At 47.2% G+C, this 23,936-nt stretch overlaps 1 protein-coding gene across 1 annotated transcript; it reads left to right on the forward strand.

The window, feature by feature from the left end:
- The first annotated feature begins 10,755 nt into the window (after positions 1-10,755).
- Positions 10,756-11,901, forward strand: LOC141415689 (talin rod domain-containing protein 1-like). The gene is given in 2 exon segments (XM_074052661.1): positions 10,756-10,939; positions 10,942-11,901. Coding segments are annotated over 2 exon segments (1,086 nt in total). The 5' UTR covers positions 10,756-10,773; the 3' UTR covers positions 11,862-11,901.
- The last annotated feature ends 12,035 nt before the right edge of the window (positions 11,902-23,936 follow it).

Raw genomic sequence — 23,936 nt, forward strand, 5'->3', positions numbered from 1 at the left:
AAACTTTTCAGAGATCTGGATTCATGTCGAGCACCACCCCTTCCTGACAGAGATCCTGAGCAGATGTCAACATCATCAGGCCAATGGGGGTCACTCTGCCTCATTCATGAAGTTGTGATGGCCATAAAAGCACCTGGTAGGCCCTTGCTCAGGAAATGCCTGCCGTTATTTCTTCATCAGCAAGTTCACGCATTCAAAAACCCTTGGACCTGATACATGAGTTCTGGAAGGTTATGAAAAGAATTGCCTCATGTTTCCATCCCTGCCTCAAATGAATACATTCTGTTTATTTCTTTTTGAGGCATGTCCTATTGCAGCTCATCAGGCCTCTCCTTTCATTTCACTGGACGGCAGCTTCTGACCCTTGAACTTTTGACACCTTTCCCCTTGGAGAACGAGCAGGTCAACAGTTAAGTGGAAAGGCATGGCTAGTCCTTACCTCTCGCCTGAGCACACTCAGTTTCCCCAAGATCAGGCAACAAGAGTAGCTGGTGTTCAGTGCTTGTTTGTCTCCCTGGCCAGCTTGAAAGTAACAGAAAAACTCAGAATAATATGGGGTTTTTTCATAACTGGAAAAAAAGACCACACACATGGTCCCATGTGCATTGCACCCTGGAATAACCTCAAAAACATGGAAGTTGCTCTCTCTCCAGTTATGCATAAGCCTGGCTTAATTAAATGTAGGCCACAAATGGACTGGTAACCATGACACTGAAATGCTGTCGATCTGTACAGGAGAAATTCTCACCACTCCGCGTTCCCCCAGAAGATGGTACACGTGGAGGGTACCACCTGAATTCTTGGAAAATGGTTTTGTATGGTTTTCCATCATTTTGAACTTAGCAGGAAATCTCCAAGATGTGTTTTGACACAAGTATGCTTTTTTTTTTCCTTCCCCACATTTGAAATGGCTGTGTTTGGAGGCTAATTAAAGCCATCTGTGTCTGATTCATTTACACTTTAACTCATCAGAACGCTGTTTTGTAATAGTCATTTGAAGTCCTTTCTTTTTTGAAAAACCAGGAAGCGATGGTTTGCCAGCCAACAGCAGGGTTAACATACCACAAGGTTTGAATATGGTTCAAGACAAGCCTTAGACCTGAGAGGCTGCCGTGATGCATCACTGTCAAGGGCAGGCTGTAACTTTGAGTCTTGTGCTGTTCTCTGAAGAGGCTCACTGCTCGAAAGGGCAGAAAACAACCAATAAGAGAAAACAGAGATTATGCTAAGATCTCCAGGCATCATAGGGAATTTTAGTTTAAATGGAAGTTGGGTGGTTCTTGTGTTTTGAAAGAAGAGTTCTCATTAAGTGTAACTGGTATTTATAAACTGAAGATTTCAGTTGTAAGAATACAGTAGCCTCAATGTCATCTATTTTGCTATCGGAACTTTTTTTTTCTTTTTTATCTGGATTCATAACCTTTGTTAGATTCACTCTGTAGTAGCTATGATGTAGGGGCTAGTCTTTGTCAAATAAGGTTTTAAACCGTAGAAGTTGAAATTTGTGTTTGTCCACTGAAAAGAAAATTCTTTCTATCTAAGAGAAAAGATAACTGAAGGTTAGAGTTTTGTTGTCCTCTGGATATTAGCCAGTTTTGTACCTAACTGGCAATATTTCCACATTTTCTCCTTTGGTTGACTATCTGACCAATCTGCGTAACCACCTGTTCGGTTCTCCACTCAGCACAGTAAATCGGGTTAAGACTCACCAAATAAGTGTCTGAGAGTCACCTTTTTCAACTGTTTGAAAATTATACTTTGGAATTGCCCAGGCCCCAAACCTGGCTTATCTACACTGCCTCTCCCTTTAACCTTTTAATGATGTAAAGCAGATGGGTATTCAAAGAATTAAAAACAACCCAAACCTCAGCCAAGAAGAGAGAAGATAGGGGCTTGAACACCTATTGAGTTTACAGCCCCGATTGTCTTTCAGCCACATAACTGAGGGAGGGAGGCATCGCTCCACTTTCCAGGTAAGAAAAGCGAGGCAGGGAGTGGCTAAGGCTTGTCCAGTGTCACCAGGTGGCTGTGCTGGGACTCGAAGAGGGAGCTGGCAAATCCAACCCCTCCACTGTACACTCGACAGCTTGTGGGGATGAGGCAGGAAAACACCCCGGCAGTGGGGAAGAGGCACCCACCAGGCAGGACCATCCACCAACTCCATTTGTGAAGCAGGTCTACAGTTCCCTGTCACAGGCAAATGGCTGAGAATAAATGCTTACAAAGGTCTTACAAACTGAAATGCCAACCTAAATTACTTTTATTACAGCCCATAAAAAAGCGGACGTATAAAATTGATGGGGATTGATGGGGGCAAGCATTTCTTCCCTTCTTCCCACAACTCCATCAGCTTGACACAGGGGGCCCCGTGTGCCTGACTCTCCCCCAGGAAGGAGAAAGGAATGGGGCTGGTCCAGATCCACTGACTCCAATGTTAGAGCTTGTGCCCAGTCATCATATCTAAAGCTGCCCATATGGCCATGTTTAATTTTGGGGGTGACACATGACACTTCAGAACACATGGAAGCATGACCTCCAGTCTCCCTCTTATCAATCACAGAGCTGGCGTTTTCAATCTTCATCTATCTGATGGATACCACTGAACTCAGCGGAGGAAGAAAAGTGTGATTTATTGATCATGTAAACAAAACTGTAAAACAGTAGAATTCAAAGTAACATGTTCATCATTGTGCTGGGACATACGGATTTTGTTGGTTCTGGAAATAAAAGTGATGGCTTGTTCCTGATTTCCTCTTTCATACTGATTTGAAACTGTCCCATTTGAGCTGCACCTTGCTGTCATTTATCCTTCATTTAGTGCCAATTCTTATTACTCAATTCATCCCTCATTCTCTCAAGACAAGGAAAAGACTTCTGGGTGGCACTAACAATGACCCTAAACACACGTGTGGATGTGTAGTAGGTCTTGGGTCATGTGACACACACGTAGACAGTGTTTTACGATGTTTTCATTTTTATCCACACAGAGCTTTCTTAGACACTTTTTCCTAACGCTTGCCCTGGTGAATTTTAATTCAACAGATAGAGTGTATATGTTTACATGTTATATGTACTTGTGTGCTTTACACACCTATGTATGTTGTATTTTTTTCACGACCACCCCCAACAATCAACTTTTGCCACCTGGAAGGTATGTAATCCCCTCTAAGAATGAGTGAACTGTCTCAATGCTCTCTGACAGAAGTGTAACGCAGGTGGCAGAGAGTGTGGCTGAGGGGCAGAGCTCATGCCTAGACACACAAGGCCTTGAGTTCAATCCTCAGCAAAGGGAAAAGAGAAAAGAAATACAATGAGAGTCCCAGGAAGTTTTTTTTTGATAGGACCAGGGTTTGAACTCAGGGCTTCACACTTGCAAAGCAGATGCCCTACTGCTTGGGCCACACCTCCAATCCATTTTCCTCTGGTTATTTTTCAGATGGAGTCTTGTGAACTATTTGCCTGGGTTGGCCTCTAACTGAGATCCTCCAGGCCTCAGCCTCCCAAGTAGCTGGGATTACAGGCCTGAGTCACTGGTACCCAGCAGCCCCATGTAATTTTAAAATTGAAGCCAGCACTTCATGTCATACACCTTAAATACATACAATATTTATTTGTTGATTACATCTCAATAATGCTGGATTTTTTTCTACTGAACACATTAAAAAAGTAAAGAGGGGTAGGTAAAATTAATTTTAGTAATAGATTTTATTTAACTCAATGTGTCCAAAATAATATTTCAGCAGGAAGGAATGTAAAAAAATATATACTACTGGGATATTTTATATCCTTTTTCTTTCTCAGTCTTTAAAATCCAGTGCATGTTTCACATTTAAAGCTCATCTCTGTGCCCCGTGTGACCACATCTCACATGGTGAAGGTCACCTGCAGCCCTCAGTGTGATTGCAAATGAGCCAGCACTGACTGCATTAGTCACTTCAGCTTGCCTCCAAGCCAGGGCGATTCTTGGCAAACTTGTAGAGGACAGGAAACACCTGTGAGCCCCAGACAGCTACAAATTCCAGCTGGAGAAGGCCTGAGTCGGATGGTTCACACCTGATCAAATTGCTTCCTCCGAGGGGAATTTACTGTGAGGATGAAAAGGGACATGAGGGGAATGAGGACCTACCTCATCGAACCTTGCGGAGGAATGGAATCCTACTTCTTGCCTGTCATCATTCGTGGCAGCTCTAATGGCCCAGGGGACCTCTCAAAGCGACAGTACCCTGCCACTGATCTACAGATAATACTTTTCAGTACTCAATGGATGCCTGAGAGCACAGATCATAATGAGCCCCTCTGTACAAGCATGGTGACCCTGTCTGATAACTGTCATGGACACTAACTGACTAATGAGCAGGTCACTGGGGAGGGGTGTCGAGTGGAACAGCAAGACATTCCATCATGCTAGTCAGAATGACGTTCCATTTTATTCAAAATTATTTACTTCCAGAATTCTTCCTTTACTACCTTCAGGTCATGGTTGACAATAGGTCACTTCAACCACAGAAAGTGAAATGGCGTTTAAGAAGAGACTGTGTACTTGACTTTCTCAGCTCCCGAGTCCTGCCTTCCACTGCTGTCGCTCTTCTCCAATTTGCTGGCACCCCAGGTGTTGGGATGGCTACTGGCTTTTCTTTCTTGACTTCTTTCCAGAGGTCTGTTCACTTGTGCAGTCAACTTTCCATCGGTATGATGAAACACCTCAGATAAACAACTTAAAGGAGGAAAGGTTGATTTTTGGACTCATGGTCTCAGATGGTTTAGTCCATGGTCAGGTGGCCCCTTTGTTCTGGGAGGAGGCTGCTGTCAGGACAGCCAGAAGAGAGACAGAGAGAGAAAGAGAGAGAGAGAGAAAGGGAGGGAGGGGAAGGAACCAGGGTCCCAATACACCTTTCAAGAGCACACCCCAAGTGACCCACTTCCTCTATGCCCCTCACCTCCCAAAGTTTCCATCCCCTCCCCAAAGCACCAATCTTTCAGCACATGAGCCTTCTGGGGACATTTCTGATTGGAACCATGACCACCCTGCTAGCTGCTTTCTCCCCTATGTGTCTCCCATCCAGGTCTCCAGGTGGTGGCATCTATCTGGGCCCCTCTAAGATGGCTCCTCTCAGAAGAAGAACATTCTCCCTAGTGCCTTGGTCTTGGATCCTTGTTGAAGCTTCTCCAGTCAGTAGGAAGAAGTAAGGGAAGAGAGTCGAGGAGTGATATCCCTCAAGGTTGGGTGCCAAGCTGGCATACACTGCCCACACCAGGCCACCTCTGCTCCAAGACCCACCCCAGCCCCTCCTGGCTTTCCAGAACCAATGCCATCTCCAGTGACTTCCTTCACCAGCCATACTGGAAGGAGAAAGAAGAAAGAGAACAGACCCTCTGCCCCCCACCACCCTACACACACACATTTCATATTTCTCAAATTGCAACTCGAAACCCTATCCCCTCCACAACAGGCCCATTTTTCAGTCTCACGAACTCCGCGTTGTCTTTGACCTTGATCAGAATGCTTCTTCCTGCTGGTGGAGTGGCTCAAGTGGTAGAACACTGCCTAGCAAGCCTGAAGAGTCCCTGAGTTCAAACCCCAGTACTGCCACCACCAAAATAAAAAAACAGAAACAAAACCCTAGTATCAGAATGCTTTTTCCTAAGTGTGGACTTAGGTGGAAAGAGAGAAGAGATGGGAGCCTTGACCTCTTCCTACATGTGAGAGACTGGGCAACAACCTGGCTTTCCATGGCATCATTTTCTGATGTCGCCTCTCCTTCACTGCATGCTACCTGTCCCCCAATCTCCATGTTTGAGCTAAGGTTAAAGGCAGTATGCATTCATTTATCACAGAGGATCCCAACCAGGAATGATTTGCCCCTGTCCCCAGGGGATATTTGCCACGTCTGGAGATATTTCTGGTTGTCTCAGCTGGGATTTAAAATGCTACTGGCTTCTCATGGGCAGAGGCCAGGCATGGTGCCAAATATCTTACAATGCACAGGACAGCCCCCCTGTCCTCCCCTACACACCCAGTCAAAATGTCAGTAATGGTGAGAAATCCTGAGCTTTCATGAAAAAAGGATTCCCCCACTGGTGGTGGCAGGGGGAAGGCTGGAGGAGGGAGAGAGAGGGTGAGGCAACCTAGAAGCAGGTTGGACAATCGGGAGAGAGGCCTGTGACACGGGATGAGCCCACTGGAGTGTTGGGGAGGTCTTGTGTTAGGTTAGGACAAGGGGCTGGAGCCATGGCCTGACGGCCGTGGAGATTTTAGAGTGTAAAATCTAACTTCTGACTGTCTGTGTGCCAAACCCAGGCCAGAGCCTGGCATCACATTTTGAAAGATGAGAGCTTTGCACGGTGCTCTGCAGTAAGTTTGAAAAAACAAGGAGGGGAAAAAAATACAGTCATTCCTTCATATTCACAGGGTTCTGCATCCATGGATTCAATCAACCACAGACAGAAAATATTCAGAAGAAAAATATCATGTCTATACTAGATGTCCACAGACTTCTTTTCTTGCCATTTTCACTGAACAATAGGGTATAACAACAATTTACCTTGGATTAAGATTTGTAAATCGTGATTTAAGGCACCCAGGAGATATGCATCCCTTACACACGAAAGCATGGGATTGGAGCAGCCACAGATTTTGGTGTCCTCTGGGGTTCTAGATCCAGGCTGCCAGATGACTGCATTGGAACTTAAGGGCACAGGGGAGTAACACAGCCTTCACCCAACGTCTGAAGAAGTCACCTGTGAAAACAACCAGCCTTCTTCCCCATCCCCAGGTGGGTCTGCACACAGCAGCCTTGGAGTCTCTGGTCATCTCCCACTCATTCTTCTGTGAACGGGGTCTGATCTCAGCACTTCTCAATACATGACGGAGACAGGGAGAAGGAAGGGATAGCTGTCATCCTCCATTCCTAAGCCATCAAATCTAAGGAACAGAGAGGTTGTGTGAGTAGCCCAATGCCCCACAGCTGGTAAGGTACAGAAGCAGGACTCTAACAAGTCTGACAGGAGAACCTTGACCTTCACACTTTGATAATCACGCCAGGATGCCATCTCCCTTTGGCCAAAGCATTGACCCCTTGCTTGGTCCAGAAAGGCCACAAGCGCCAACCAAGTCACACAGCTGCTTTTCTTCATTCCTTCCTTCTCCCTGTCTCCACCATTCTCCCTCTGCAAATTTAAAGGTGTGGAGGGTAGGTTTGCTTCCCAGAACTCTGCCAGCCATTCTAAGGAGCAACTGAAAAGCTGTAGCTGGTCCCAGCCCTCTGGAGTTGGCATCACAGGGAGGGAACACAGGCATTTTTAAAAAGCTCCTCCATAAGGGGAGGTGAGCTCATTTCCTGAGGAAATGACAGTAGAGGGTGTCTTCAGGGCCAGCCAGGCCTGGCTTTAAAACATCTGAAACGGCCCATGGTGTAATCAGGCGTGAATAGTGACTCAAATAATTTATGCATATTTGTGCATTAATGTATTATTTGATTCATGCAGTCCCTCCATATAGTTAGTCTGGGTGACCCATGGTCTCATCAGTTTCTTGGATGAAGTAAAAAAATCAGTTGCTTTGAAATATTTAGTGGCCAAAGAGAAATTCAGGTCATTAGTGAAAATTATAAGCAAAATGACAGCAGAATTCTCTCAACTGGAAGGGTTGAGCCCAGGTCGTCAGAGCCAGACGCTGTCCTCATTCCATGGTCTTTCATGAGACCAAGTGTGGATGACCACAGTGAGGCAGGACATGAAGATCCCAACACCCAATTATAATTTTAACAAATAGGGCTCTTTCTAAGAGTCACATTCCTTGTGCATGGCTTCATGAAAACACAAACATTCACCTTATCCTCAAAAAATGCAGGCGCTCTGGGAAGAAAATGCTACCCACTTGGCCCCCTGGCCAGGCAGCAGGAGCTACAGATGGGTGCCAACGCTGGTGCTTCTGCCTCAGCAGATGACCAGTGTGGAGTCCAGGCTTTGGGATGACAGCACCTGATGTCGCTCTGTGTCTTCCATACAGGAGGCACATCAAGCTGGCCTCTCAAGGTCAACACTTAGGAGAGGAAAGAGGTCTCCCCAAAGCCCTGTGTGTGGACTAAGGCTGATACTGTATTTTGAGCTCCATCTGATTTCTTGACTCTATGTCCATTCTGTTACCAACCTCAAAGGGAAATAGGAAAAAGAAAAAAGAAAAAGCACATAATACAGGGAACCCTATGCAATTGTGTATTACTGAAAATAACTTCAGTATGCCTAGTCCCTGGGTAATCATTTTAGAAGGCATCCCCAGCCCTGGGAACCTCCGCCACTCGTTGAGTGTGAATTCATGACTGCCCCCTTCTCTTCAGTGGGGCAAGGTTAGGTAAAATCAACTGGTGACCTGGTGACTCAAATGGTGGGCTAGTGTCAAATCTCACTATCCAAGGCAGAATGCAGGTAAGATTGGAAAAGAGCCACGAACAATGAAGTCATCTCTGGGAGACAGATAGGGGACTTTCACTTTCTACAATTTGTTAAGCAATGAAGTAAATTATTTATATAATATGACAAAATGCTTTTTAAAGAAAGGGAAAGACATAAATATATAAAATGTAAACACTTAAATTCTCAGGGAAAAGAAACAGTATACCAGAGAAGGAAGGAAGGAAGGAGGAGAGAAGGAAGGGAGGGAGGGAGGAAAAGAAGGTTTAAAAATTATGTGACCATGATTCAGAAGCTTAATTCTCATGGTTTCTCACTGATCACTCCGGTATTCTAAAGGATCCAACCTCCAGGTTGTATCCTAGGGGTCCAAAATGGGCGCCATCTTTAAACAACTGTTCTGTGGCCATGGATTCAGGTCTAGCCTCCATGTACTAACTCCTGATGACAAAAGCCTTCCTCTGAACACTAGTGGAAAGTTCCAGAAACTGAAAACTCCAGGTGCTAGTGGAAGAGAAAAACTGTAATTTTAAGCCAAATTAGGGGGAAAGAAAATCAACATTGGATTGGCTACACCAATCCCTCTGATAACAGAAAACAAGGCTGCCAACAGGCCTTTGAAGGCAGTAAAAACACACACGTCCATGCAATGGATTCCAGTCAAACTAACCAGTAAAAGTTGTTCACAAGCTATGCATTGAGTCCTATTTCCCCTAAAGTTACCTCTGAGAGACTCGTTTCTGCACAAACCATCCCACAAGAAGATTCGCTGGGTGTTCACCATCCTCCCAGAATGCCGCAAGGATGGGGAAATACTCGCACCCTAGGTACTTAATACTTCTGTCCCTCCAATGATGGTTACAAGTGATAGAAGGGGTGAGTCAGGGGACAGTGCTCCTTACCGCTTCTCTCCTGGGTCAGCCACCTTCCCTTGGACTTCCCACTGTCACGTGAGTGGGCCAGTGCAGAGGAGCAGGCTGGCGTCTACACACACCCTCCACATCACACACACACACACACACACACACACACACACACACCACACAACAGTGATATATCACATATGTCATAAATACACAAACACATACACACCACACATCACAACACACACCCTCCACACACTATTTAAATACACTACACACACACCACAGCTCAGGACATAGCATGCACCCACACCTCTCACACACCACACTTACCACACATCACACACAGCCCACACGTGATGAACACATTTCATACACACACACACACCACACAAACACACCTTGTAGGCCCGGATTGTGCAGGGAAACCCCTTGTGCCCATCTCCAGTCAGTGTCTGACGGGGCACAGGGACTCGCCAATGCTGGAAGGCCATTATGCCACGGGGAAGACAAGTGTAGCAAGCCCACCCAAGCCACTCTTGTGAGCACCATGGCGGGGCTGTCCCTGGGCAGAGAGACACTGGGTGTCACTGCCTTTAACAAAACAAAATGGGAGACCTTCCACATTCTAGAAAGTGTGAGTGGCTCTGACTCTGTGAACCATACACCTCAACACTGAATGAGCAATCATGTTGTTTGGGGCATTTAAAATGAAATAATAACAGCGATAACATTTTTATAGACAAAAGTAAGCTTCAATTTGCAATTTTGCTGACACCAAACCAAATTTCCACCTCTCAGGTAAGAGCTCAAAGTGCTCAAATAGAAAAGGGTGATCCATTTGTGACTGCGGTCATGGAAAGATCTCTGAGCTGAGGCGTCCTCTGTGGGACTGGAGTTGGGGACAATGCTGTAACAGCAATGCACAGAGTACATCATGTATGTGAAAAGGGACTTTATTCCACGGCCATACATGCATATTGAGCACACAGAAGAGGACTTGAAGGAAGATCCATGACAAACGCCCCACAATTGTCATCCCCAAGGAATAAAGCAGGGAGAAGGAAGCTGCCTGGAGTGGGGGGGGGGTCCTCACGTTCGATTTTCTGTATTTCCCACTTATTTGAATCTCTGAGAAAGAAAAATGCATTTGAGTATTAATTGCATAACTTGCCATGCTCAGGAAGGCGACCCAGCCGAAGGGACTTTCCAGGCAGCAGGGCGGCAAGGAGCGCGGGCTGTGAGTGTGTTGCGCCCCAGTTCATGGTTCCTGCAAGCCCTCCAGGAGGCCGGTCGCCGCAGGCCCTCCCCGCGCCCTCAAAAGCCTGCAAGCGTTCCCAGGCCCTCGGGCCTGCCGCAGCCCAGTGCGCCCTGCCCGCGGTGGTGTCTGGCATGATGGTGCGCGGGAGGCACGAAGGCCCTGGCTAGCTGAGGCGCGGGGGCGGCGGTAGCGGCGGTGGTAGCGGGCTCCGGAGCGGCATGCCAGTGCCCCCCGGGCGCGATGGCTAGCGGCAGCGCTGGGAAGCCCACTGGCGAGGCGGCTTCTCCGGCTCCGGTGAGCGCCGTCGGTGGGGCCAGCTCGCAGCCACGGAAAAGGCTGGTGTCCGTCTGCGACCACTGCAAGGGCAAGATGCAGCTGGTGGCCGACCTGCTGCTGCTGTCCAGCGAGGCCGGCCTGTACTCTTCGAAGGCCCCGCCTCCCCATGTGCGGGCGCGGAGTCCTTCGAGCAGTGCTGGGACACCATCATCGGGCGCACCACGGGGCTCTCCATCCTCACCCACGACGTGCAGAGCCAGCTCAACGTGGGTCGCTTCGGAGAGGCGGGGGACAGTCTGGTGGAGCTGGGCGACCTGGTGGTGTCGCTGACCGAGTGCTCGGCGCACGCGGCCTACCTGGAGGCCATGGCTACCCCGGGTGCTCAGCCTGCTCAGCCAGGCCTGGTGGACCGTTATCTAGTGACACGCTGCCGCCACAAGGTGGAGCAGGGCTGCGCCGTGCTCCGAGCCACCCCATTGGCCGACATGACCCCGCTGCTGCTGCTGGAGGTGTCACAGGGCCTGTCGCACAACCTCAAGTTCCTGACGGACGCGTGCGCCCTGGCCAGTGACAAGTCCCGGGATCGCTTTTCGCGCGAGCAGTTCAAGTTGGGCGTCAAGTGCGTGAGCACCAGTGCGTCCGCGCTGCTGGCCTGCGTGCGTGAGGTCAAGGTGGCGCCCAGTGAGTTGGCGCGCAGCCGCTGCGCGCTCTTCAGCCCGCCCCTGGTGCAGGCTGTGAGCGCGCTTGTGTGCTTCGCCACCGAGCCGCAGTTCCTGGGTCGCGCGGCGGCCTTGAGCGCCGAGGGCAAGGCGGTGCAGACCGCCATCCTGGGTGGCGCCATGAGTGTGGTGTCGGCCTGCGTGCTCCTGACCCAGTGCCTCAGGGATCTGGCTCAGCACCCTGATGGGGGCGCCAAGATGTCGGACCACAGGGAGAGGCTGAGGAACTCGGCCTGCGCTGTGTCTGAAGGCTGCACCCTGCTATCTCAGGCTTTAAGGGAGAGGTCTTCGCCCAGGACTTTACCGCTAGTGAATTCTAATTCTGTGAGTTAGCACCCCCACCCCTACACACACGCACCCCATACTCCTTCTTTCCCCACCCCCACCCCCAGGCTAAAGGGAGACACTTATTCTCTGCCCCTCTGCATTTATACCAAAGAAATCATGGGTGACACCCCCCTCCCCCTCGTGTCAAATGCTCAAGAGGAATCTTCAAAAAGCAGGGCCATGCACACAATTTAACACAAGCACCTGAAGGGCCCAGGGATCCACCCGCCCATACCCAGTAGGGACTGGGAGATGGAAGTTGGGTAATTACTGGTTGTGGCATTACCCTTCATTCCAGCCCATCAATTAAATTTTATTAGTAATCAGGCAGGAAGGAGGTCATGGGTTCATTTTTTTTTTAATTAAAAAGTTACCTCAGTTTTCACTCCTTACACATGGATGTAGCTACCTTTTTTTGTATTTGTTTGTTTGTTTGAACTAGGGATATACTTGGTGTGGAAAGAGTATGACTTCGCTACGTGATTTGCAAGTGGGGGGAAGCTACTGTGAGCGTGTGCTTTATTTTTTAATTTACACTATAGAGTGATTTTTTCCCCCAATGTCAAGTTTTTACCTTGCATGTACTGGAGTATTTATTTCATCTATTAAATTGTTATGTTTCTCAGATGGCTTTTTGCGATCATTGTACCTTTTTTAATTTTTTTGGTGGGACTGCAGTTTAAACTCAGGGGTTGGAGCTTGCAAAGCAGGTGCTCTACATTTGAGCCACTCCTCCAGTGCATTTTGCTCTGGTTATTTTGGAGATGGAGTCTCTTGAACTCTTTGCCCTGCCTGGCCCTGAACCTTGATTCTCCTAATCTCAGCCTCCCAAGTAGCTAGGATTACAGGCATGAGTAACCAGTGCAATGATTGAATTTTCAAGAACTAATTTTGCATGCTTTGCATCATCTGAGGAAAAGGCGACCTTGGTCGTGTGGTTATTCTGTTTGCAGCCCTTTCTCCTTTTCCCTTAAGGGATTATTCCTTTGAGCAGCCTAGGGCCCAAGAAGAGACACATGTATGTCATACTCTTTTTAAAGGCAGGTGACACAAATATGATTGAATTATATATAGTGCCTGTGGTGGGCTGTTAGTGGGGGTTTTTGCCTTGTCTCTAGTTTCTCCAGGAAAGCAATTTAGCTCCCTTTGTCTGCTCATCTTTCCATCCTAATGAACCAGGTTCAGGCTGACTGAAGTCTCATTTGTATTCTGCCTGTCATTTTCAGATTAAAGCACTTCCTTAATCCTGTGTGGGACGCCAGCCTCCCCAGCTCAGAGGATCTATGTTTGGAACCTCAGCACTGGGTATCAAGTCAGAGTGCTTAGCATCTTTCATGTGCACAGGGATGAGGCAGACAAGATCCCATGATTTTAGAAAAAAAAATTTAGAAAGTTCTAGACTGTTAAATATTCTGGAAAGTGTTAATGCTAGAACTGCAGCATAATTGCAGGCAAAAGCTTATTTTTGTGATCTTGATGTGCCATGGTTGATCACATGTTGGAAGAATGGTTGCTGATTGTGATTTGAATAGTTTGAAATTTAAGATAGTTTATCTTTTCTGCAGAAGTTTAAAGGAGTTTGAGAGGTGGGTAGTAATGGTAACATTGTCAATCTTGGTTAATAGTTGAACAGTTTCTTACTAAAAGAACAACAGATTTATTTACAGTTCTGGAGGCCTGAGAGGGCCACATGGGCAACCTCATACATTCTTTAAGTCTGTATAATTTACTGTTTTCTTAGAATTTGTTGTGCTTAAACCATGTAGTTCCCACAGATCTGAAAAGCATTTTTCACTATTGTACAGTAGAGAGAAGAAAGTCATATTGGCTGTTTCTCTTGCTTATATGGCTGTGTTTATTGCAAGAATATGGAATTCAAGTTTAAAAATGTCATTAAACCTGTTTTGGGTAAAAAATAAAATAAAATAAAATAAAAAACACCACCACCAGCACCAACAACAAAAACAGGATGGGGGAATTGAGTTGAGATCCATTACTAAGAATTACAGCTTTTTTAAATGCATGCCTTCCTCGGCAGGCCGCTGTGGGTTTGGGGTTTGTTTTTAGTTTTGATGCTAAGGAGATTCTCAAGATTCCTAAAAACCCTGAGAGCTGCATTTTCAGTGTCCTGTGGGCCCCTAATGCACTTCGAAGCAGAGGGACTCCAGGGACTGGATGGCAAAGAGGTCACCAGGGCAAGTTTGGGACCAGAAAGTCCAGTTTCAACTCCACCTCCACTTGGTTTTCCTCTCCATCCTGTAGACTGGAGTCAAAAATAGTACAACCAGCCCCCAGTGTCCATGGGGGAGGGGGTCCAGGTCCACAAAGGACACCAAAATTCAAGATGTTTGCTGGGTGCCGGTGCTCACGCCTGTGAGGACACTCAGGAGGCAGAGATCAGGAGGATCGCGGTTCAAAGCCAGCCCAGGTGAATAGTTCGTGAGCCACTATCTCAAAAATATCCATCACAAAAAAGGGCTGGTAGAGTGGCTCAAGGTGGAGGCCCTGAGTTCAAACCCCAGTGCTGCAAAAACAAATCAAGATTTTCAAGTCCCTTGTGTAAAATAGAGCCTATATACCTCCTCCTGTGCACTTGACAGTCTCTCTAATTTACCCACAATACCTAATGCAATGTAAGCAGTAGTGGACACTGGTGAGACTGTATTGCATAGAGAACCATGACAAGAAAAAAATTCGGTTGGTGTGTGTTCAATGCAGAAGGAATTTTTTAAAAAATGTTTTCATTCCTCACCTGCAGAGCCTGAGAACTCAGAGGGCCAATTGGGTCTGAGCTATAACCACGCCATGCACTGGTATTAATGAGAAATTCATCTAAGTCTCTATAGTTCTTCTAGAAATATTGTCTGTTGTTATTACTAACACACCTCTAGGAATTCCCACATTCGTTCAATGTAGAATGAAGAAGAGGCCACCAGCCGGAGTCAAATTTGAACCCCAAACATTCAGCATCGGACGACTATTTCTTAGATGTTCTCTGTGTACCATCTGTTCAGGGTGTTAGCAAGGGATGGGTGCACAGCTGTCCTCTGGGGTTCCCCTCCACCCCAGGGAAACAGGCAGTGATTACAACAGAGAGGTAAAGGCAGTAGGACTCCCCGGGAGCACGTGCCCTTGGGACAGGCAATCTGGTCACATCCTGGAGAGAGAAGCTGGGTCACTTCTCACACCTAAGATTAAAACTGGTAAGTCCCTGGCACTAGAGTGCATCCCAGACACAACTCAGGAGCAAGAGCTGGCTGGGGAGAAGGGACTTGGCAGGTGCCAGCAGTGAGGGCAGTCCAGAGGGAGGCGGACAGGGAATAGAGACTGAGAAAACACAGTGCATGTCTAATAAACTTGCCCCGTCTGTCACCTCACACACCCTGTCATAGTGGGCTTGTCCAGCTGGGCCCAGCTGAACCTGGGGAGGGGTCAGCCTGAGAACTGCGACCTCAGTGGAGAAAATGTGCCTCTGTTATAGGGAGGGACCTTCCCAGCAGCAGAAAAGGGAAGGCAGGCCAGGCCTGAGGTCCTGGGGAGGTTAGTGCCCAGGGATCATGAACAAAAAGCCCCCAAGAGCTCATTAAAACCTGTTGCCAAGCCCCAGACAGTGAGGTCCAAAGATAATCTAAGTGACAGGAAACTCCCATCACACAGCCCCTTGCAGACACCTGGCCAGGTGAACTTGGAGGAGGGTGGGTTCTAGATCCTGGAGTGAAGCTGGTGAGGTGAAGAGGCCGGGGGTAGCAAACAGACATCATCACCAGTTCTCTTGGGGCAGAGAATAAGACAATCAAGATTCATACCTGAGCCTTGTTTCCTTTTTGGTTATGCTGGCTAGTTTCCCTTTCTGCCACAAAGAATGACCCACAGATAGGATTCGACTCACACGAATGCTAGACTAAGGATCCACCAGTCCTGCTGTCATCAAAGACCTGGCAGCCATGTGTCCTGTTACAGAGGCCACCCCATCCCTGTCCGATCGACCGATCGGTGTCGCCTCCCCCAGGACCAGCCAAAGAGGAGTGCACTAGAACCATGGCTTCCTACTGTTGGGAGTTTTACTCAAAAGGAAGAGAATCAGGTTGTGTGAATCAAACTGAAAGGAGACAGAGAGAATCTGAAGTCATAAGAAAGTCATGTGATGAGGACAAAGAGGACAGAGGACACTGGAGGGGAACCAGTGAGTAACGGCAAGAGCAGCAAGAAGACAGAAAAGAAAGGCTGAGAGAGAGACCAAGCCTGGTGAAGGTGACCACTCAGAGGAGCCCAGGGTTAGCTCAGTTCCTTCACAGACAAGGTGGCCTCACAGTTCCTCACCTGCCTGAGCAGCCTGAGATCGTCTCTGTCCCTTGGGATTCAAATAGCCTGAGACACACAGATGATGCCTGGGGGGGAAATGAACCTTGTAAGGATTAGAAGAATGGATGTGGCTGTTTTTTCACCCAGTCTCTGCTACTGTGAATCACGGTGGTGGTGCAGAAAATACAGACTGGGGGAAAATTTTGCCTGGGAGAGGAAGGCAGGGTGTAGGTACCAGCACCTTGTGAACTTTGACTGTATCGTGCAGGATGCTAAGACCAAAAACTCAGGCTAAAGGCAGTGATTCATTATAAGAGCCATTGATGATGCCAGACATGGTGGCTCAGGCCTGTAATCCTAGCTAATCAGGATGCAGAGATCAGGAGGATCACGGTTCAAAGCCAGCCTGGGCAAATAATTTGTGAGACCCTATCTTAGAAAAACAAACCCATCACAAAATATACCATGCAATTGGAAACCAAAAGCAAAAAGGAATAGCTATAAGAAGACTTCAAATTAAAAACGTACCCAGTAAAAAGTGGTAGAGTGCTTGCCTAGCAAGCGTGAAACCCTGAGTTCAAACCCCAGCACTGCCCAAAAAAAAAAAAATTGATGACTCCTTTTTAAAGTGCCATGGAAATTCAAAGAGTTTCTGGTAAATATTTTTATAAGAATTGACTTTCTTCATTTTTGCTCTAATGTGAACATCACCTTTAAAATGTAGACTCAAATTCAAATCCATTACAAAAGGTATTAATTAGGCACTGTGGAATAAGCCTTTGCCTCAGTCCTCAATTTGCCTTCCTTGATTTTATCTTTCTCCAATGATAATATCTGATTTGTTATTTTTTTTCTATGTTCCTCCCACCAAATTACTTCTTTTTTCTTGGTGGTGGGGGGTTAGGAAGAACAAAATCTCTCTCTTAGGTAGTCACAGCTACCATCAGTTTGCTGAGCCATCCTCTGTTCTTCCTCTGCCTCCTCTGTCCTGTCTTGTTTTTAATCAGAACCAGCTTTTGGGAATACTTTGTTTCCTCAAGTCTCCAGCTTACGTTTTGCTTTTTTTTTAAGATATGAAAGCAATACACATTTGGTAAAGCTCTTAATTCAAATTCTGACTTTTGATCTTTCTCTGGACTAGCAATAGGCAGTCTGATCCTCTGCTGAAATGGCTGGATGCTGGCAGCCACGCTGGCACCCAGTCAGTCCTGCAATCCCAAGGGGATCCCCAGGGGCTGGTGGAGTGGCTCACTGTTACAGCACCCACCCAGCAAGCATGAGACCCTGAGTTCAAGCCCCGATACTGCATAAAAAACAAAAACAAAAACCGAAAACCAAGGGGATCCCCACAGGTTAATTGTAGAAAATTCATTTTCTGCTTCAGGTATTTTCAACTGAGGGTGAGTTTATCAGAATATAACCCATCATGAGTCAAAAACATCTGTTGTAGAAACTTTGAAGTAGGGAGAAAGTTATCTGGCTGTTTCATAGGGACCCAGTCCCAGCCCTTCCTCCCTATGCCTGTCCACATGAAGTCCAGCAGCAATTCTGGTTCTGCATCCATGCCTCCTACAGCTCTTTAGTGAAACTGGTTTAGGAAGTGGGGGGCGGGGGCGGGACCAAGCCAGGATCTTATTAGGAGATGAATGTTGAAGAAGGAGTCAGAACCCAACTGCCCAACGTCTTCCTCCTCCACCCGAGGGGCTGGGTGCATCTTTATGCTGGATCACACCTTCTAGGTCACATCCAGGATCCCACTGCCAGCCCTGGATCCAGGTTCAGAGCCTGGATGAGCTAACAGCAACCCGGTGGTGCACAAAGACATGAAGTGATCATTGTGAGCTCTCTCTCTCTCCCTCTCTCTCCTCGGAGGATGCACTTTCTGGTGCCGTAGGGAGACATATGTAAGATGGTCCAGTGAGATGTCAGCTTCCTTCTTGAGGAGGCCATGGAAACATTCATGCTGTCACCATCGAGGTCTCTGCTGGTGGGTCTCCCGTGGAATCCGGTCACCGTCCACTGTGTCTGCTCCACAGCAGAGGCGAGAATGGTAGTTCTCTGAATAATTGCAACCACAGCTGTGGCCCTGAGATCCCTGAAACAATGATCCGAGACTTCCAACACCACCTTCATCCTCAGCACAACCCCATGAAGCCAGGAGGTAATCAGTGTCACCCCCACTCACATTTTATTCATCTTATAGTACACTAAAAAAATAAGAAATGTGCTCTGATCCTCGATTTGACATAAATCAAAAGAAGTGTAATGGGAACAGGGAAACATAGGGCCACTGGATTTAAAAAGGGATCTCTTGAGTGTCTGGTGTCCAAGGACTTTTGTGTGACAGTAGGGGTCCTAAGAGTCGGGGGGCTTTAAGTGGACATTCACTTATGTTCTCTGTTCATAATGAGATTGAGCTGGTTATCGAGGGAAAATGCTTAGGAGAGCAGTGTTTGGAAAGTGTAAGCAACAGTTAGCTAAATGCTTCTTTGGGATGGAGTTAGTAATGGGAAGATTTGGGGACATCATTTCTTTCGATGATTTGTTTATTTGTTTTGATGGGACTAGAATTTGAACTCAGGGATTCACAGTTGCAAAGCAGGTTCTCTCCCACTTGAGCCACTCCTCCAGTCCATTTTGCTCTGGTTATTTTGGAGATCAGGTCTCATGAACTATTTTCCTGGGCTGGCCTCGAAATTTGACCCCCTGATCTCAGCCTCCCATGAAACTAGGATGACAAGCGTGAGCCACCAGTGCCCGGCTTCTGTGGGTGATTTTGATAACGGCTTGTGGCAGGCACTACAAATTATCTCTAATATTACCTCCGACATTATCTAGTGTACTTCTGCTCAGGACAGGTTAGAAAGGTAACGCCGTGCTTCCCAGATTCCCCTACAGCAAGCAGTAATGGAACCCTGGCTGGAACCGACCCTTCTCACTGTTTGCCTGAGCAGGCGAGCATTCTAGGTTGTCCCAAATGCAACCCCGCGAGACTCAGGAGGCAGAAGCACTCAATGGGAGGTGACACTCAGGACAGGCAGTAAGAGCTCCAGCCTGGGACTGGAAGCATTTGTTCTTCCAGGACAGGCATGCCAAGCTTCTTAGCTCTGGTCCCAGTCACGTGTGAGCCAGGAACAGAGAGGGCTCTCTGTCCTGTGATGGCATTTCTTTGGATCGCTTCTTCCTGAATAGGTTGTATCCACACTTGGTTCCGTGGCCTACCTGGTAGTGCTGAACTCACTCTGCCTAAAGCAGCTGGGTGGTGTCTGTTGTCTACTTTGAAGAACACCTGGCCTCTTCCTGGTGCTCAGGACAGAAGGTGGCAGGGGGACAATCATGAAAAACCAGAGCGTATCTTTTTGTCTTCTCTGGTGTTCACAACTGACCAGAGGAGACTCCCGGACACTGAAAAATGGTTCTCAGGGTCTCACCAAGACCTCTATGTCTAATAGTTGAAAGGCTAATATTTTCAGATTGGCCAATCTGAAATATGAAAGGAAAACATAATAGTCCATTAAAAAAAAAAAGATTATAATCCTAGCTACTCTGGAGGCAGAGATCAGGAGGATAGCAGTTCAAAGCCAACCCAGGCAAAGTAGTTTGTGAGACCTTATCTTGGAAAAAAAACCCATCAAAAAAAAAGGGCTGGTGGAGTGGCTTAAGGTGTAGGCCCTGAGTTCAAACGCCAGTAATGCAAAGAAAGAAAGAAAGAAAGAAAGAAATGTTTGAAGAAAACTTTTTGTTATTTCTGAAGTCAGATTTTTATTTACTTGGTTTTTTTTTGGTGGCACTGGATTTTGAACTCAGGACCTCACACTTGCTAGGCAGGTGCTCTATGACTTGAACTATACCCCCTCCAGCCTCAAAAGATCATAAGCAATTATATTTCTTCTGAGAACCATATCTAGATCTGATAATGTGAATATCAGAGAAATTTAGACTTACTTAAAATCTGGAAGTTGGCCTGGGTTTATAGTGAAAAGAACTTCTTCACCAATTTCAACATTAAAATCTTGACCCAGGCCTACCAGGTATGGTGAGCAAGTAGTCACTTAATGAGTTAGTGATGATGGTGAGAGTGGGAAAAGGAAAGTTTTTAACAAAAACCAGAAGTGATTCTTATTTTGAGACTAAATGGAAAGAGATTTGGGGGTTGGAGGAGGATCTGGGTGCAGTAGACCTTAAGTGCCATGAAAAGGAATTTGCTGTCCAAAGAAAGTATTTCCCCCATTTTAGTAAATGATAGCACCCTTCACCCCATTTTCCAAGCCAGAAACCTGTGAGTCATTCACCACACTGTCTGTTCTTCCTTTCTCATGTCTGGGCCATCACCAGACGTCTTGGTTCCTGTTCCAACATGTGTCTTGAACTCATTCATGTCTTTCCAAGTCTACTGGCAGCAACTTCTCCATCCAACTTAGCATCATCTCCTCCCTGGGTGTCTGCAGTGGCCTTCCAACCAGCCTCCCTGCCTCCAGCTTGGCCTCCAACAACCCAATCTGCTCCTGTAGCTTGAGCTCTCCTTTAACCCCACACTCCAGACCATTTATGTGACCCCTGACCTCACCACAGCCAACCAGATCCCAGGCCTGGTCCTCCTCTCCTCACCAGCCTCGCCTTGTGCTACCTGTCTCCTCCTTCCAGAGCATACACAAGACAGCATCAGGTCTGCTTGGACTGTCCTTCACCTGGTTCCTCACAGGATTCATTCTGTCAGTCCTAGGTCTGCCGTCCTCCCTCGCCTACACCTTCCTATCTCAAAAGGGCTTTCCCTCCCCACAGCTTCATTCTTCCCCCACATGCTACTCTCTTCCCACACAGACCATTGCAGGATTTGTAGTTACATACAGTCAGCCCTCCAGCTACAGCATCACATCCCTGATTCAATTGTTCTCAGATCAAAAATGTCCAGAAAAAAATCGCATTTATAGTCAGGTGCCAGTGGCTCATGCCTGTAATCCTAGCAACTTGGGAGGCTGAGATCATTTGGGCAGAATTTGAAAGTACAGAAAAAAACCGTACAGCGGTCACCCCGTGCCCTTATCTGTGGTTCTAACTTTTCTCGGCTTCAGTCACTGTGGTCAACCCTGGCCCCAAACTCTTACTGTAAAATCAGGTATTTTGAAAGAGAAAGGGAGAGAGAGAATGTTTGTAACTTTTATTACAACCAGTTGTGATCATTGTTCTACTTTACTAGAGTTAATCTCTGTGTTTAACTTATAAATTAAACTTTCTTGTAGGTGTGAATACATGGGAAAAATATAGTCTATATGGGATGTGACACGCTGCAGTTTCAGCATCCCCAGAGGTCGTGGAACACCTCCCCTGCAGGTAGGGAGGGGCTACAGAGCTCACTCTGGTGTCCAGGGGTGCATGTTTAAATGTAGCCCTAAATTTAAGTGCATCCACTGTAATGAAATGCAAGGAAGAGACTTCATAAAATCAAGAAAGTAGTTGTCCTCCCTTTGGGTAGGGAGGACATGACAGCATTGGCTGTATGTTCCATTGTTCTGTTTCTTGACAAGATACTTACTTTCTGGTAAATACCTGTCTTTAAAAACACCAACTATGCCGGACAATGGTGGCTCATGCCTGTAATCCTAGTTACCCAGGAGGCAGAGATCAGGAGGATCGAAGTTTGAAGCCAGTTCCGGCAAATAGTTCGCAAGACCCTATCTCAAAAAAAACCCATCACAAAAATAGGGCTGGTGGAGTGTTCAAGCCCCAGTACCACAAAAAAAAAAAAAAACCCACCAAGTGTGCATAATAATTACATCCTGAAAATACCAGTTCTTTTGAGTGGGGTCCAAGGGGTGTGACTTCAGGCCTAGTCAGCCACACTTCTAACAGTGATGCTCAGAGAGTTAGAAGCAGGTGGGCCGGACTTGGGAACCATTGACACCCTCATAGCTGGATGGAGTTTTAAGGGACTCCAGGAAGTTAGCTCTGGTCCCCAAGTTATTGTTCTGGCCTGGTCAACTCAAGTCCCCACAGGGACTTGGATCCAGGAGAGGTAGATATACAAAGAATAACATCTCCCAGCCTAGCTTGATTCAACTCTGAAACAAAGCAAGGGTGAGGCTCAGAATTTCATCCCTGTGTCTCTAAGATCAGAGTCATGTGTCCCCTGCTTCACCATGAGTTTTCTTAACTGACCACTTTTTTTGGCTTTTACGAGAGCGGCTGTGTGCCCATCACCTGGGATCGTTGTTAGTAACCTGGCATGTAACAGAGGACATCATTTTGCCATAGAGAACACTGGTCCCAGTCCCAACATGGGCATGAAGTGACCATGTGCTCACGTCCAGCAGAACAGAGCCCTGCTGAAAGGCCTGGCTGTCTGGGGAGCCACACCTGCAAAGTGCAGAACACAAGGGCTGTGCATACCCAGACTTTCCCCCAGGCTACTCTACCACAGCTCCAGGACCACACTTCTCCAAGGAGCCCTTCTCCCCTCCCCACCCCACAGGGCTCTGTGCTTGGGAAAAACACCAGAGCTGCCACCAAGGTTTGCAATGCTCAGGGTGGAAGTCCACATTGAAAACCACTGAGCCGGAACTAGCCAAATATACCCATTCAGCAAAGCAAATTTTGTCCTGAGGTAGGCCCTAATTCCTCCTGCTACTCGCCAAAGAACCAGTGTTGTGCTGTGTTGTGTCCTGTTGTGTTACCCCCCACTCCACACTTTTGACATTTGCACACAGCAGGGTCCACCTCTCTCTTTTAAGCTCTCCTCTCCTTTTGGATTTTACAAATTTTTGAAAACCTGTACTAAGAATCCCTCCAGTGTCCACTGAACGCAGATGCATTTGGGCAACATCTGGAATCCCTATCTTTCTTTCCTGGACCCAGCAGGCAGCTTTTTCTGAAAACCCCCTACCCTGACAAGCCCACCTGCCACCTGCTGTCCCCCTCCCGCCTGCCCCATTGTTCCTGACCAGGCCTTCTGTGTGTGGAATCCTCCTCCATGCACAGAGGCAGGAGGTGGCTGCCATCAGTGCCTTCTTAAGCCAGAGCACTAAAACCAGGGTGGGCTTTGAGGCAAATGATTGGGGGGCATTTCCTTGCATCCATTTATTGAGTTTGGAACATCTGTGCAGGAAGAAGAATTTTACATATGCAGGCCTAACCTCTCAGCACACTGTCGAAGGATCGCAAATGAAAAAGTTGTAGCCACACAAAGCAAAGAGGCGCTGCTACTTGGTGGGTGGCATCGTGGAAAAAGCTTTGGGCTGGGAGGAGAGAGAAAAAACTTCTCATCCCCTTGTCCCTGCCAATAAACTGTTCTGGGTCTTAGGCAAATTGCATGGCCTTCAGTTTTTCTCACTTCTATAAGTGACACAGCAATGTCTTCCAGCTCAAAAAGTCTACAATCTGTGTATTATCATCTATGTAAGGTCACGGGCAAAAACTTGACTTCAGGACTTGACCATGCTACTTGTCCCCACCCACGTTCTCACCGCTCTGTCCCAGGCATTTTTAAATTTCCCACATGCCCACTGGGCCAGCAGGGCCACCAGCCCATCCTGACAGCGTGGTCGATCTTGAAGTCTTCCTTCTTTGCCCATGAGGATTCATGCGTGTCCTCAGTAATCAGCCAGCTTCTCTCCTACCTCATCCCTGGATGGCAGAGGGAACAAACACCACCACACACAACAGGAGCAATGACATCACAACCAGAAAGAAGGATGTCCTGCCAAGTTGTTAGTGTTCAGCCTTAAATTTAGTCCACAGCTTCCTAGAAGCCAGGGAGAAGACACCCGGTAGATAAACAATGAG

The sequence above is a fragment of the Castor canadensis genome, chromosome 13 (genome assembly GCF_047511655.1).
Source record: "Castor canadensis chromosome 13, mCasCan1.hap1v2, whole genome shotgun sequence".
Taxonomy (NCBI): Eukaryota; Metazoa; Chordata; class Mammalia; order Rodentia; family Castoridae; genus Castor; species Castor canadensis.